The 17,064-nt window shown below is 34.9% G+C and overlaps 1 protein-coding gene across 2 annotated transcripts in view; it reads right to left on the reverse strand.

Annotated features, from left to right (window-relative positions):
• The window catches only part of LOC126815373 (centrosomal protein of 89 kDa), a 48,978-nt gene that overhangs the window by 5,282 nt on the left and 26,632 nt on the right, over positions 1-17,064 (reverse strand). For both annotated transcript variants that reach the window (XM_050540968.2, XM_050540967.2), the window contains 10 exons: positions 16,547-16,659; positions 14,770-14,885; positions 11,626-11,806; positions 2,959-3,022; positions 2,271-2,374; positions 2,065-2,164; positions 1,756-1,797; positions 1,485-1,574; positions 891-937; positions 430-552 (listed from right to left, as the gene is read on the reverse strand). In XM_050540968.2, coding sequence (XP_050396925.1) covers positions 430-552; positions 891-937; positions 1,485-1,574; positions 1,756-1,797; positions 2,065-2,164; positions 2,271-2,374; positions 2,959-3,022; positions 11,626-11,806; positions 14,770-14,885; positions 16,547-16,659 — 980 coding nt within the window. The remainder of the gene's footprint in view (positions 1-429; positions 553-890; positions 938-1,484; positions 1,575-1,755; positions 1,798-2,064; positions 2,165-2,270; positions 2,375-2,958; positions 3,023-11,625; positions 11,807-14,769; positions 14,886-16,546; positions 16,660-17,064) is intronic.

A 17,064-nucleotide genomic window follows, 5' to 3' on the forward strand; every position in this document is an offset into this window, starting at 1 on the left:
AAGATTTTTCTAACTATTCTATGTGATCAATACAGTAAAAATCAATATACTTCACACGTCTCATGACCTTAACCGCTGTGTATAGATTTAAGCCTCTCCGGCATCCAAAAGATATTTAAAAGTGATCAAGGGCCATAACTTTGGCAGTAATTATCGGAAATCGTCGAAAATTAATAGGCTTCTGCGTCACATGACCTTAAACACTGGGTATAAATCTAAAGTCAATCAAATATGAACTTTAGCCTCTACAGAGCCACAACTAATTGTGGATGCCAGACCGCCGGCTGGATGAGGTTGACGACAATATACATCTACGTACTAATGTAACTATATAAAAACTAATGTCTCCGTTAATTAGTTACTATTGTATATTTTTGGAATGGACAGAAAAAAAAGAGGTTGGGTCATTTTAATATCACTTATACTCACTTTTTTTCATTAATCACTGAACCCAACAATTGTTCTTTTTCGCTAATAACAAGGCGTAGATATTTAATTTCTCGTTCATATTCCTGACGCTGTCTTTGAAATGATTCATCTTGTTCTTTCAACCTGTTAAATACAATAATAATTAAACCAACATCAAAGTCTTATTTGGATTTTAAGACGTCAAAGAGAAAAGGAGATTAACATCCGCAACATTTCAAGACAAAAATGTTTATTTAGCAGTGGAAAGGAAACAGAGAAAATAAACAAGGTTAAACAGATGACCCTATTCCAGAGTCATAATGTGGTGAAGTTATTAAATCAGCAAATTTGAAAATTGGACACTACTGTTATCTTGTCAGTCCATAATTTCATGGAACAGATCTTAATATAAGACACACAATATTGAAAACTGTTTTAAACATTGAAGATTATGTGGATTCTAATTAGCCCTCTTACTTTACCTTTCAGCAACTGTTGATAGTTTTGAAGCAGCTTTCATTTTGTATAGCTGTAATTAGAAATATATATAATTGTTGACATGCAATATCTGTGTAACAGTTGGATGTTCTAGCTGTACCTTACAAATTTCAAAATGTACTTCAAAGATTGCTTATAGGTCAATCTAATTAAATTTATTTTTCAATTTGTATGATCTTTTTGGTTCTGATTTTCTACAATAAATTGGAAATGACTACTGTTCATATGTCTAATGTCAGCTCTGTTAAGCACAAGACTTCCATTGGTTTATACATAGATGAGTGGAGGATGGCTTGGGGTGTTTTCATGGGCTGTTAATAGTGCACAAGAAGATAATAAAACATGTTCAATTGTTATGTAAAACTGGGTCTGGTCAAATATAAAATTTAAAATATAAAACAAACAAAAAACACATTAAAATTTGAAAAACATCAAATTAGAATTTAATCTAATAAACTGGTCAAAGACTGTTGACCGATAAAATCTGGAAATTAAACTGATATTAACTGATGTGAAGTACATTGTATTTCTCAAAATTTATACAGGGTGGAGGGGGCATTTTTGCTTTCAGAACTTACCTTTAATCTTTCTTCTAATTTACCTACAGTAACAGATCTTTCTAACATTTTATTTAATGTTTGTTTACTTTCTTTTTCTTGTTCTTTAGCCTGCAAAATTTTCAATTAAAATATACTTTATCATTTTCTGATCCAACTAATCCAACAAGTCAAATATTCTCAAGTGTGATCAGTTTCCAAACAATTATTGTAGAATTTTAACAATAAAATACATTTCGCACAATACACGATAATCTATAACATAGCATTTTATAACAATTTGACAACTTACAGCTTTGGCATAAGTATCTCTTTCTAAAGCTGTTAATTCTGCCTAAAAGTAAAAAAAAAAGATAAACAATTATTATATTTTATGGCATGGCGGATTCCCGCCGATCTATATGTCAAGAATTTATTATGACTAAACTCGTGTTTCTTCATCCCAGCCAAACAAATAGGCAACATTTTGCTTGTCAAGCTTACTGGCTCTACACCTGACAAGTAGGAACTGGATTTGAAAAATCCCAAGATTCTTCTCAGCTAACATCATGATTTGAACCATGACATTCTAGTCATTAATGAAGATAATTATGGTACTTACAACTTTAATTAAATTGGCTAATTGTTCTTGTGTTATCATTTCTTTATTTTCAGATTGTTCAACTGCTTTATGGAAAACTGCTAATTTTTGTTGGGCTTTGCTGAATAAGACAATACAAAATAAATAAATATCTAATACTTTAGATTCTTGCCCAATGTCAACCAAAACTGAAGTTCATTAAATAAATAGTAATTTCGGATATGTACCTATATGTTCTTTCCAACATCTTAACCTGTGCATGAAGTTGACGATTTTCAGCTGTTACATCTGCTACCTGTCGAGCTAAACATTTCTGTTCTGCTTCTGATGCCTGTCAAAAATACGTGAAGATCTACTAGTTTACAAATAGGATTAATTCATATTAAGTAACAACCAGCGGCTGCCAGGCAGAATATGCCCACATTTTGCAAGAGATGGATAGAGAACAAGCTAAAAACAAAAAGGATTTTTTGTACAATCAGGGGCCATAATCCAGAAAGTTATGGTCTGAAATGCGAAATCATCAAATGAGACTGAGATTTTTGGAATATAAAGATAGGTTTTAAGTTTCATCAAAATTGGATAAAAATTGTGACCGCTAGAGGGTCCATAACCTTTGTATTTCATACATATACTCAATTAATTTTAACTAACTATTAACTTTAAATTCATTTTAACTAACAATTAACTTTAAATTCATTTTATCATACCATTTAATTTAATTCATTTTATCATACAATTAAATTTAAATTCATTTCAACAATTAAATTTAAATAATAACAATAAAATCATATCAAATAAGAACCATTCTCCTCCTAAATAGGAAAATAGAATTAAGGCACAAGACTACAGTTGAAATTAAATGTCAAATGAACACATCCAAAGAAAGACAATTATCCAGTATGAACTTCTCACCTTTAATTTGTTTGTCAATGATTCTGATTCTCTTTCATGGATTTCTTTATCTTCATTTATCGAACTAAAAACAAGCAGAATTTGTACACATTAACTATACTTACACAAATGAAATGTTTACAATAACAGATACACCAGTGTTTCCCATCAATAGAATGCTATAGAGAGACCTCAATATTGTAAATGTTTTCAGGACTTTCATTATAACACTGTTTGACCCATGGTGTCGCCAGTTTTACCCTGAAATCCACCTTAACCGCAACCATGATTTAGCAATAGTTCAAAGCAGGGTTCTTAATCCATTTCAAAACGAACCCAAATGAGGTCCCAAATGAGGTCCCAAATGAGGTCCCGTAGGAAATGGATTAATTAAAAGCTTACATCCCACTTCTACTCGTTGCCACTGGCAACCTTTGATAAAACTGTCCTGTTTAATTGCAATACATGCTTAAAAGTATCCATGTATCAGAAATGTACAGAAAGAGTACTGATCATTTCTGATACCCGTTTTAGATATCTATCAAGCAATAAGTAGCGGATATCTATCAAGCAATAAGTAGAGGAAGTTTAGTCCGACCCAGATCGCAATTGAGAACGATGCTCTAACCAATGTACATGAAACAACTAGTCAAAATCATAGTAACAAAACAAAATGGGGGAAACTACATGGCAGTTCAAAAACATATACAATGACATTAAATTAACATAACAACATATTACAAAAATCAATTATTATACATATCAATTGGCATCTATTTCATAATTTGGTTTGATTTATATTAATATGCAAAATATATAAATTAGAATATTGAATAATTATTTTAATTAATTGTGATGATAGAAGGCGCAGTTCTCTTGCTGGACACTTCACAGGCATTGAAAATAAGCAGGATGAAAAAAACGCCTAGAAAGTCATAAACTTTATTACAAATAAATTTCAACGGAAGAACCATCCGCCGATGCATACTTTCACCAGGAATGACCCACGTTTCGCATTTCCTTTACACTACATTTAATAATATCGCAGTCCTCTACGCCATAGACAAGTTGTTTTGACGATGTGGTCTAAACAAACACGTGATTGTTTTACGCTCAGAGTATCATAGCAAGACGCACGTGTAAATACTACTCAGGTCGTCTCTCCACTGCGAAATCATTCTACCATGAAATGTAACGTGAGGCTCAGAAAGGGATAAATAATGAAAGAGCAGAATGTTTGTCACTTTTCGGTTGAAATGATTCGATAATAAATACTATTTTTCACACTTTGCTTCACAATACTCGATAGAAATGTGATGTAAGTAACTTATTAGCACCTTTCCTCGGTGTATCGGTGAATATCAGGACAGTTTTGGTCGGGAGCCGCCTCGGCTGGGCCCCTCGACCAAAACTGTCCTGATATTCACCGATACACCTCGGAAAGTGTGCTAATAACTACTACTTACATTCCCTTTAAAAAACTAAACTTCAACAAAAATAATTCTTGGTAATTTGTTATGGAGAATGTCCTATTTTAATGTATGTTTATTACCACAAAAATAATGAGTAACACGTTTTGAAAATTTTCCATATTTAATTCACGTACTAGCTTGTAGTTCACATGAGTAATATTCCAGAATAAAAGTTTTTATTCATTCGTCGATGAAAGACAAACGGCACAATTGTCACGTGACAACAATAATTGAAATTTGCTTTAAAATAAAAATTCTGTACCATTATTTTAAAAATTAAGCCTTTGTAAGAATGTGTATAAAATAAAACCAGCCGTTGCCAGGCAGGATAGGCCCACATTTTGCAAGAGATGGATAGAGAACAAGCAAAACAATCAAGGGCCATAATTCAGGAAGTTACAATCCGATATGCGAGAATATCGACAGGAACAAAGATCTTTGGGTTATAAAGATATATTTCAAGTTTAATCAAAATCATATCAAAATTAAGACCTCTAGAGGGTCCACAACCTTGATATACTATATTTTTACATTATTTGCGTAAGGGGGGGCGGCCATTTTGTCTGGCAATATTGGTCCGATTTTCACGAAATTCGAACTCAGCTGTCATTAGGGTATAATGGTGAAATATTTATTCGTTTTTTTAAAATCGTATAAAAATCATGACCTCTAGAGGAACCACAACTTAAAAGCGTGATTTTCCGTACAATCAGGGGCCATAATTCAGGAAGTTACGATCTGATATGCGCGAATATCGAAAGGAACCAAGATCTTTGGGATATAAACATGCATTCCAAGTTTCATCAAAATCGGATGAAAATTATGACCTCTAGAGCATCCACAACCTTGATATACCATATTTTACACTATTTGGGTACACGGGTCGGCCATTTTGTCCGTCAGTTTTGGTCCAATTTTCAAGAAATCCGGAACTCAACCATCATTATGGTCTCTAACGGTTATATATTTTAAATTGGATAAAAATTGGGACCTCTAGAGGAACCACAAGCTAAAAACGTGATTTTTTGTACAATCAGGCCCATAATTCAGGAAGTTATGGTCCGATATGCGAAAATTTTGAAAGGAACCAAGATCTTTGGGTAATAAATATGTATTTAAAGTTTCATCAAAACCGGATCAAAATTGTGGCCCCTACAGGGTCCACAACCTTGATATACCATATATTTACACTATTTGCGTATGAGGGGCAGCCATTATGTCCGGCAAGATCTTTGAGTAATAAATATTTATTTCAAGTTTCATCAAAATCGGATCAAAATTGTGGCCCCTAGAGGGTCCACAACATTGATATACCATATTTACACTATTTGCGTATCCGGGTGGCCATTATGTCCGGTAATATTGGTCCGATTTTCATGAAATTCGAACTCAAGCACAGTGATGCGATTTCAAATTTTTTATTGTTCGACATTTTTTCCCGAAAATAAAGGGGCATATCTATTATCGTTATTTAAGCAGGCATGTTTAAACCACAATTAAGAATCATGTCTCAACAAAATATTCAAATTCATATGTAATAAAAAAAAATAGATGCAGCTCGTTATTTTTCATGTTTACTTCCCGTACGGTATTGAAATTTATGTCAATAATATTCCTACAAAATTACATGACATCGTAACACCATAGAATGAAAGTGAGCTGACTATTGCCGATCAGTACCTGTTTCAAATTCCTCCATAAGTCGATACATTTTTCAGAAGTCCGGCATTCGTCTTATACTCCGTGTGGATTTATATACGGAAGGTAAAAAGATGACATCCCGAAATTTATGTGGCAGTAAACGTAGCTCTACCACAACAAGCAAGTGACACCAACTACTAAATAATCGCATTCGACTCTAGCATGCACTATTGTCTAAAACAATTAACTACTTACATTATTCCAATCAAAATAATCGTCAACATTTCTTAGCGTGTTTATTTATTTAAAACATAAACCCTATTCAAAATATGATCAGAAATCCGAGAATATGCCATCAAAATAGAATTTTTCTCCGGCATCAGACGTAAGAGATTCGGCACGTTTACATCTCTTAATGTCACGTATCTCGTGAGATTTCTACTTTCATTTCTGTTATTGTACTACACCCCCCCCCCCCCCCACTCGGCAAACCTCAGCAGATTCCAGTACCCTACTATCACCTCTAGTTCATATTTACACAATTAATTACAGGTATGTACAGGTAAGTCTGGCCGGAGATCCCCCAGAAATATGGAGATATTACCAAAGATACAGTTTATTGAGCACTAGCAATTGTCATATAATAATAATATATTTCGATAATTATGTCAAATGCCCCATATGTACATATTATATACATGTAATACCTATATATTTACAAAAATAAATAAATCTCATTAACACAAATTTGCAATCTATTCATTCACAATACTACAATATAATTTTTATATGCCCACACTGAAATGCTTCTGTAAACAGGAACGTCTTTAGCTGAGATTTATATGCATCTAGGGAGTCAGTGGTTCTAGTGTTGTAAGGAAGTGAATTCTATAAGAGAGGAGCAAAGAATGAGAACTGATGGTTGATACAGAAATTGTTTATCTGTGGATCTAAGAGTTCTTGTTGATTTATATGGGGTAATCAGATCTTTGATATATTTTTGTGACTGATAATAAGATAAGAATTTTATTGATAAACTATGTAACGGCTTGAAAGTCAACAGTAATATTTTGAACGTGATTCGTTGTTGAACTGGGAGCCAATGAAGATTTTTTCAGGATTCGGGTGATGTGTTTAATTTACCTAAAAAATAAATAAAATATGTAAATAATATCATGAAATAATTCTCTTCTCCCAGAAAAGTAAAAACAATATAGAAATAAAGATTTAAAATCTAAGAAAAATAAAAAAAATAGGACACAAAGAGGTTTAAATAAATTAAAAAAAGAAACATAAGGCAACACAAATAAAATAAGTTGTTTCTCGGGCACCGCCCGCACGCAAAATTGGTTGCGCGTGCGGCCTATTCATTAGTCTTGATGAAAAATAAAAAAATATGTAACGCCCGCCCGAACATCGATAAGCAAGTCATGAAAAGAATATGCCGCATGTATCTACATGCCCCATACGTGAATATCCATTCAAATGTATTAAACTGATTCAGATGTAAACGCTCATTTACAGGTCTTTTTTATTGATATCGAAAGAACCTCCATTTTTGTATCACGTGATTTTAATTACCTCCCCTTGTGAACTAGAATTTGATTCGTGTTAAACACCGAAAGTCATTGACAACAATGCAATGTATTTCAATCATTCGATCTTAATCGGCTCATTATTGCCGGCTTCAGTCGGTCCATGTTTGAAAAAATCCTACTTATAAAACAATGAATCGTAGAACAGGTTAATTATTATAACCTGTGGCTTTGAATACGATACGACGATAGTCACCATACCTTATTCAGAATCTGGGTCATTAGCACATTTAACGGTAGTTTTGATAATCCGGAAAATAATAATTGGATTACACATTTGATGGTTTTACTGACCAGTTGTTAGTTTTATTTAAATAGTCATTCGATATAAACCCCAGATAGAACACCGAATATCCTGAGAAACAGTCATTTCCCGATGACACGTGACATGCATTGGTTGGAATTAGGTCAATCATTATAAACCAGCGATACTAGATTTAGATCTAAGTGTCGTTTCCCGTGATGATTATTTTTGATACACATGCTGACAGAGGCTTACTCTTTAAAATATTGTCGTTATTATGGATGGCTATTAATAGTCGTACGGAATTTTATTTTAAACCAATTTCAATTATGGTTGTCACCATTACCATTAGTAAGCTACGTACATTACGTGAATTAAATATGGAAAATTATTTTCCTTTCAGTCAGTGTTCAGTGTTTGAGTAGACTTGATTTTTGGGTTTATATTCTAAGTATGTATAATATACTATTCAAAAAAAGTAGGGGATATTTGATTTTGGGGGCATAATACTAAAATATGCAAATGACTAAGAAAAAAGTCACTATAGAACCTAACAGAAGAAACATTTCCAGTTACATGTGACGCCCAAACGCACCAATAGCTACCGCATGGAATGCAGGTGATGCTTGGGATCATCATGGGGGTCAAACCCAAGATTTGCACGACTCTGACTTTGAATGTTACAGTCATTGTGGCATTGAATTCCAGGGTGGAAACATCAGTTTAATTGTTTTAGTGACCAGAAAACAAATTTTGATATGCGTCGGCTTACCCAAAATGAAAGGTTACGTGCCCTTGGCATGCTACAGATCGGCACAACACAGGCGGTTGTGGCCCGGACGATGAATGTTTCTCAGTCTGTCATAAGCAGGCTATGGTCCAGATACCGTGATACACAATCTGTACAGGACAGACCACGCTCAGGTCGACCAAGGGCGACAACTCAAGCCCAGGATCGATTTATCCGTACCTTGGCCTTGAGAAATCGTGTCATCACAGCAAATCAGATCAGCGCTCGTCTTCAAACAGACACTGGTGTGAGAGTGAGTGGCCAGACGATTCGGAATCGACTGCATAGGGGTCACCTTCGCGCCCGACGTCCTCGCGTGATCCCTTGTTTGAGAGATCATCACATTCAGGCAAGACGTCGTTGGTGTTCGGATCGTCAACACTGGGATAATCGACGCTGGAGCAATGTGATGTTTTCAGATGAGTCAAGGTTCACTGTTGATTTTTTGGACAGACGTAGGAGGGTGTGGCGTCGTCGAAACGAGCGCTTCCAAGACGTTAACGTCATCAGACATGATCGATTTGGGGGTGGTTCTGTTATGGTGTGGGGAGGCATCACTGTTGCTGGAAGAACGGCTTTACATGTTGTTGCAGGGCGTGTTACAGGCCAGTACTACCGGGACAACATCTTGGCAGTCCATGTTGTGCCGTTCGCACGACGTCATGGCCGCCGTTTCATCTTCCAGGATGACAACGCAAGATGTCACAGGGCCAGGATCGTTACAGGTTACCTCCAACAACAGAACATCACCACATTACCTTGGCCAGCACTGAGTCCCGACCTCTCCCCCATCGAGCATGTCTGGGACATGCTTGGACAGAGGTTACGTCAACGTCAACAACCTCCTACCAATGTCCAAGAACTTGCTGCTGCGTTGCAACAGGAATGGGACAATCTGGACCAAAATGACCTTAGACGTCTCATTAGGAGTATGCCACGTCGGATCAATGCTTGTTTGGCAAACAGAGGAGGATTTACCCGTTACTGACTTGGTTGTGATGCTGTGGTAACTTTGCTGTTTGACCCCGGGTATCATTTTACCCTTATAATGGTCAGTCTGTGCCTTACTTAGTCTAACGATCATTTGGAATAAATCGATGAATGTGAACTTCATTTCATTTTGTCATCTGTTTCTTCGTCAGTTTCATTAGGTGACTTTAATAACACTAAAAATCCAATATCCCCTACTTTTTTTGAATAGTATATATAACTGAAAGCAAAACCGTAGACAAGTAATGACTTTCTCATTAAAAAAAAAAAAATACAAGGTCGGCCTCCCGCCCCAACAATTTTCAACAATAGCCAAATTTTATTTTGCACCATCCTCTAGCCAGAAATGAGGTAAGAAAAAAAAATAAACCGCCCTCCCCCCCTACAGTTTCAGCTGTCAGTTGCCCGAGAAACAAGACATTTATTTTGTGTAGCCTAAGGAAAAGTAAAAATGGCCTCAGGAAGTATATCTGTAGTAACTTAAAATTCATTGCACTTATTGCAGGTAGAAATATTTTAAAGCCAGCTTAGTACAAACAGGCCTAGTAAACAAATGCATGTGCTCGTAAAGTTTGTAAACAAAGCTGTAGACAAATCAGATGGGGCCAAATGAGTCACATCACAAAGGCGCAGATGTTATTATCAGTCTTCCATCAATTTCTCGCAACCATAAAATGATCGTTCGCAAGCATAAACTCGAGTGAAAATTCTCACAGAAATAGCTAAAAAGTAGATCTGTAGTTTTATTAAAGTACTTACTTCAGTTTTCGTTAAAAATCTGTGGTTTTCTTTTTACGGTTTTACAATTTTTTGCTGATCTGAAAACTAAGATAATATGCAAATAAAGTACCAGCAATAAATTCAATTGTATTGCAACAAATCTGAGATTACTGAAACAAATTAAGAAGAAAGATAAATGGAGTTTGATGCCCACTCAACACATTTTGACACTAACATACTTGACTAAATGACAGATCTTATGACTAAAGCGCATGTGTCCAACCACTTGATCAACCGACACCCAAAAAAATAATTTTTAAAAATTAAAAAACTAAATAACAATTTACCTCTGCAAGTCTGCATTGAAATAAAAATTAAATGCATTGCCATGTTCATAAAATTATTAACTGAATTTGTTGCAATATTCAAATAAATAAAACGTTTTACAATCTAAGAAAAATCAAGAAGAACACAAAATAAGATGCAAAGAGATTTAAATACATGGCCTCAACAGTCAAGGTGTGTATCTGCATTAACTTAAAATTCATTGCAGGCATAAATGTTTTAAAATCGATCAATACAAAAAGGAATAGTAAACAAACATGTGTGCTTGTAAAGTTTGTAAATACAGCTGCTGTAGACAAATCATATGACGCCAAATGAGTCACTTGACCAAGAGGCAATGTCATTATCGGCCGTCCATCAATTTCTCGCAACCATAAAATGATCGTATGCAACCATAAACTTGAGTGAAAATTCGCACAGAAATAGCTCAAAAGTAGATCTATCGACTGATTATAGTTTTATTAAAGTACTTACCTCAGTTTTCGTTAAAAATTGTTGATCTTCGTACCTGTTTACCAATTTTTGCTTGTCTGAAGCTTAAAAAATTTCACCGACGGCCATTTTTAATAAATTCGCGAGGGGTTGTGGGTGGAATCAAATAATGTTCTCTTTCAAAATGTAAACAAAAAAAAAAACAGTCGGAGGCAAATTTTGTAGGAGTACAATTTTCCGGCGTTGCGTAATAGTGGATGACGTCTGCAAGTCGAAAGCGAGAAATCTCCACTGCAGCAAGTGGGGTATTTTCACATACCTACATAGTGGCCGGTTCATTGTTTTACCAATCGGCTTAATTGAACTTCAAACGGCTAAAGTCGACAAAATACACCCGGTTAAGATCCCTGGTTCAAAGTATACAATTACAATACGCAGAGAACAATTTGTACTATTTACCGTTTGAGATTTGCTATAGTAGTCACATGGTCTTGTACAGAGACTTGTGTTTCTGCTGACATCATTAAAATATCATTTTTATGTTTGGCTTCGCGTAGCTTTATTTTCAACTCCTCCATATTTCTTTCTGACTCAATTTTATCGGCTTCTGTTGAAGTCAACTTTTTGGTCAGCCTAGTGACTGAAAATAGAATGAATCACAACAGAATGACTAGCAAAAATCTAAATTAAAACAAAGAAATACCAATGAATCTGATGACACTGATACAGAATAGACTCAACTATCCTGAACAATTAATATCTCTAATCAATAACAATTAGGTATCATTTGAATCATTAGATATCATACTACAACACTAATTAAAACTACAACAAAGACACTGGTAATGAATAATTAATGATATCATCTTATTCACATTCTTGAATGCTGATACAAATCTGTTCATGTGTTATCAGTTTCATAACTGTATATACAGATTCATATTCACATCAGGTTAACAAAGTATACCACATGTATACGCATAGATAGCTACACAGCTCTAACCATTGGTAAAGTGCACGACTGGGAGCTCGCAATGGGCAATGGCATTTGTCTAATATTTGAACTGTGCTGCTTACAACTATTTAAAAGTAATAAAACAGTTGTATGGGGTAAAAAGACTAAAAGCTTCAGATTTGTCGATAAATGTCAAGCCTTATTTGCAGGAAATTATTGCTCATTTAACCCTGGCTTTATAAGAAAGCAGCGACGATAGGGGCTGTTTCAAAATAACACAAACAGTTTAATATGAGAAAAGGATTGGATAACATGAATAGTTAAAGTATCCGCAATGTTATATCCATGAACGGATATTCGGATACAAGTTTCAACACTAATGATTAGCCTATAACCTACTCAATCACCAATTGTTATTTGTTATAAAAGGAAAAGAAAGGAATGGGGTTAAACTTCTTATCAACATGACTTTAGCGTAGATGTCATTAGAAGTCGGCAACCGGCAATTTTCGCTGTTTACATTAGGCCAATTTCCGGCTACTTTTCAGCTAAAAAAGATCAGCAATTTTATTTTAATAAAATACTTTTGCGTAATATTAATTGAAACTAATTTAATTCCTAAACAGCAAGCACACAGACGTATTAACTAACCAGTTTTTTCTGTGAGACTCACGGATTCACTGCTTTAAAGAAAGCAAATTTCTGTTCCAAATTATGACTGGTCAATGGTCCGATTAACAACCAATAACTAACTGCGTTACAAAAGCATTACACTTAAAACAGCTCCAAATTGGACCAAATATGTTTACATAAAGTTACATCATGACTCACAATTTTATTATGCCCAATTAACCAGTACATAGCAGAATATTGCAGAAAAACTAATTGTGTGACAAACGAGGCTATCAAATCGAAAACAATGTCAACAATACTGTTTGGAGACGAACATATTTTCACCGTTTTTAATACCTTATATCACTGTCCAAAGTTTTAGGGAAGACCCAGATTAAACGAAGGGCTGTCATGATTGTACTGGTAGCAGAGTAAATGAGCGTACCTAATAAAATAGAGACCTGTACTGACTGTACAAGGTCTGTTTCATTACTGTCATTTTTTTTCTCGTGACTAGTAGTAAACATCTATGCGATTTTGACAGTTCTCCCGCAAAGAGAAAACGTTTCACGCCACGTGACGTTAGCGTGAAATCGGAAGCCATTGGCATTGAGTGATTGACTCAAATTTAGCTGACTTTCAATCTGCGATTTTAGATTACTTTTGGGTTTAATAAATATATTAATAGCGGTTGTATTATAATGCTTTAATATCGATCTCAATATATGAAAATAATCGAACTCAAAAGTTATAGAAATATAATGCTATTACTGTTTATGTGGGAGGCACACCCATAATTAGAAAACGGGATTTATCGGTTTTGCAGACTAAAATTTGCTAATTCCGAATAAATGCAGTCTGCCTTTTATCTGATATAAAGAAGATCAAACATATTTTATGTATTATTCAAATTGTTACGATTTTATAAGTTTTAGCTAAACTAATTTTCGCGAATTTCAGTTTTAAAATTGGTAGATGTGCAATTCTATAAGGCTTATCTTATGACGTCACTCAGATATGACTGAAAAGCACTTATTTGGATTATTAAAGTTTTTTGGATAGATTTTTTATGTATATTTTCACAAAATATTCAAAAAAACTTTCTGTCATTTAAAATTTTGACCTGAAACGCACCTAATGCCATAACACACTCCCCACCCTTCCGTTTGCTCGCAGATTCGGGCCTGCGGCCCTAAACATTTGCTCCCCCTTACTTTAACAAAATTACCTGTTACTTGAAAAATTTGTGACATCCCTGACTTTAGTCATTTTGAGACAAAAATGGTAACTTTTTTTTATTTTGCCCAGACAGGTGTGTGTCAGCCTACTCCTTTTTCCAATTACAACTGCCAAGGGATCTTTTACATGGACTACCAATTCATACACAAGATCTTTTTTACTGTTCCTAACAACTAGACACATTTTTACAGTTAGTCACGCAGGCGCCACCAATAACAAGAGGCAATAGGTTTGAAAATCATATTAGGAGTATTATACTTTGGGGGGGGGGGGGCTTATGTTGACCTTGCAACTGAAAGCATCTGGCATTTCCGCAACTGGGAGCATGTGACTGTTGATGATGATGTCGACAATAATATATTGATAGAATTGTTGCAAAACCGGCCATGCCTTTGGTGTGCTTCTTCTACATGTAAGTTATTTGACATTTTGTTGACCATGTGATGAATATATTAACACTTGCAACTGGCAGCAACTAGTTGCTGCCAGTTGCAAAGTTGACCAATCTGATTACCATACAGATCTATATTGCGTTTCATTTTTTTAATATTTTCAATGGCCTCCACTGCATGCAGATCTGACCAGCTGTAGTGGGAGGTCGCGTCGGTGTCATATAACAAATCTTCCAGATCCTAGTGTAGTAAAACGAAATTTTGAACTATAAAAAAACGAAAAAGTTTTAATCAGATTGAAAGTTGACATAAGCCCCACTTTATTTTATATTTTAGGAACAAAATGGCACACTGAAATAAATCTGAATGTTTAACAGTATTCACAAGAAACCATCAATGACATACCTTCATTTAAATGAGCATTATACATATCTTTAGATTTACTTTGTAAAACTTCTATTTGTTCCATTAAAATCTGGTTTTCTTCTAAAACAAGACGTGCTTGTTCTTGAAGTTGCTGCCTGAAAAAATAATACAAAATCAAAGCAATTGATTATTTTTCTGAAAATCATTCAACTTCCAAGTTACCTATTTTTTTCATGAAGCACTTGCTTTAAACTTACATTCCCAATGCTTTAAACTTACATTCCCAATGCTTTAACCCTTTCAATGCTAGATATAAATCCACTGCCTGTGCTAGACCCTTTTTTGAGGAAAAGAGGGGGGTTGGAACTGAATGCCAAACAGTACTTATGGAAGCTTTTATGAAAAATTGTTTTGTCTGTTAGGATGGGCATGAGGTTGGGCTAAGAGGAAAAAATAGAATTTTGGAAATCTGCATAATAACGTAGTCACGTGACGTCATGGCGGCCATTTTTGATTTCTCATTTTTCACTAAAGCTAACACGAAAACGAATTTTTCTCCATGAAATACTTATGAGATATTGTTTTTTTCACTGGATTTTGATAAAGATATATAAAATGAACAAAAATATCAATAGCAGCCATGAGCAATGCCACCACGAACACGCGCATCACATCTCCCGCTGCCATGACCATGTGCGGATTGCAATACCTTGTTTTCACTTTCACCCCCAAGTCCCATATCATTATCAATATAGTCAGTCAATAGATCTACACGTTCGGGACTCAGGAATTGCCTACGTCCTTTACGATCCAGCAGGTCAGAATTATTATCAACATCAGAATTATTGTCAGAATCTACTGCAGACACAGGGCTATCGTGTTCACATTGGGCTTGTTCATCATGCACGGGAGACATAGCCATAGGCGGAACGTCGCGCAACAAATCACACATGTACTTCATAATACCAATCACTGTCCTCACTACTATCATTATCAAGTAACTGGAAACGAATTATGTGTATCACCCGCCTCGAAATTGTCCACGTGTTGGTCTGCAAGACGTCATTCACGACTTCGTCGAGAGTGCATCTGTCACTATGCACTCCGCCATTTTACGGTTTGACGCTTTGAAACAAGTGGAAATATGTTCTAGTGTATAGAAAATACAATAGATGGCACTTACAGTTACGGTACTAATTTTAACGAGGGCTTTAGTGAGTACACGGTAATACCGGGTACTCGTATTTTAACAACATTTTATAATACCCAGTACTACCGGGTAGATGCAATGAAAGGGTTAAACTTTCATTCTTAATCTTAACACCTTAAAATGACTAAATATCTTTGATTTGGGTTGAAAACAATCTGATTATAACACAGATCCTATTTCGTTTCGTTTTTTATAGTTCAAAATTTAGTTTTACTTGTCTTTACTACACATGGATCTGGAAGAGTTGCTATATAACCCGCGTTCTGGATGATGTGAGGGATTAGGCAATGAAACGGTCTGTTACGGCAAGTTTTTGGTGCATGGAACTGTCGGTAACCATCTAAAACCATCAAAGCTTATTAGTTAATTAAATGTCTGACGTGATAGGGTCAAAAGCTGCTTGCATGACCTCTGACGCGAGCTTTTATTACAACTGTCAGATCTTCATGTAATGTAAGCCATCGAAAGTATAAACAAATGAAACAAAATATAGATCTGTATTTTAATCAGATTGGGTCAAAAATGAAAATGGTCAATTTCTGTGGATTTTGTATGTAGAATTGTTTTGTGGGATGACAATCTGTCTATTAAAAAGTTTTTACCCACCATTCCGTGGAATCAATTGGACCTATTTCATTACCATAACCACCTTGAATTCTTAAGTTTTTATTTTCTTTGGCTATTTCAACTGCTCTTTGTTTTAAAATATCTAACTCCATCTATACAAAAGACATTTAAATAAATTATCTATATTATGTATAAAGTTATCAATATATCGGTAGCCTAGAATTAATAATTATTACTTCTAACTGCGAAATCAACAGCTGAAATATTCAGGACTTCATTGATACATCAAATAAAATGAAGCCTACTTTTATGCACCAACTGGGCTATAATTCAATTTTATTTCAATAATAACTGGGTAAATAAAGATGGGCATATGTTATTCAGTCTGCGATGAGGGAAATTTGCCTCAACAGCAGTGTTTCTGTCTGTTGTTGATCGAATCATCTAGTTCGTAAGCCAGTGCCTTACCTACTGATGAGTCACTATATGGCTCCTCAGAGATTGTTTGAAAATCATCTTATACAACTTTGGATTTATATTTAGCATTATAACCCTGT

The sequence above is a fragment of the Patella vulgata genome, chromosome 3, assembly GCF_932274485.2.
Source record: "Patella vulgata chromosome 3, xgPatVulg1.2, whole genome shotgun sequence".
Taxonomy (NCBI): Eukaryota; Metazoa; Mollusca; class Gastropoda; family Patellidae; genus Patella; species Patella vulgata.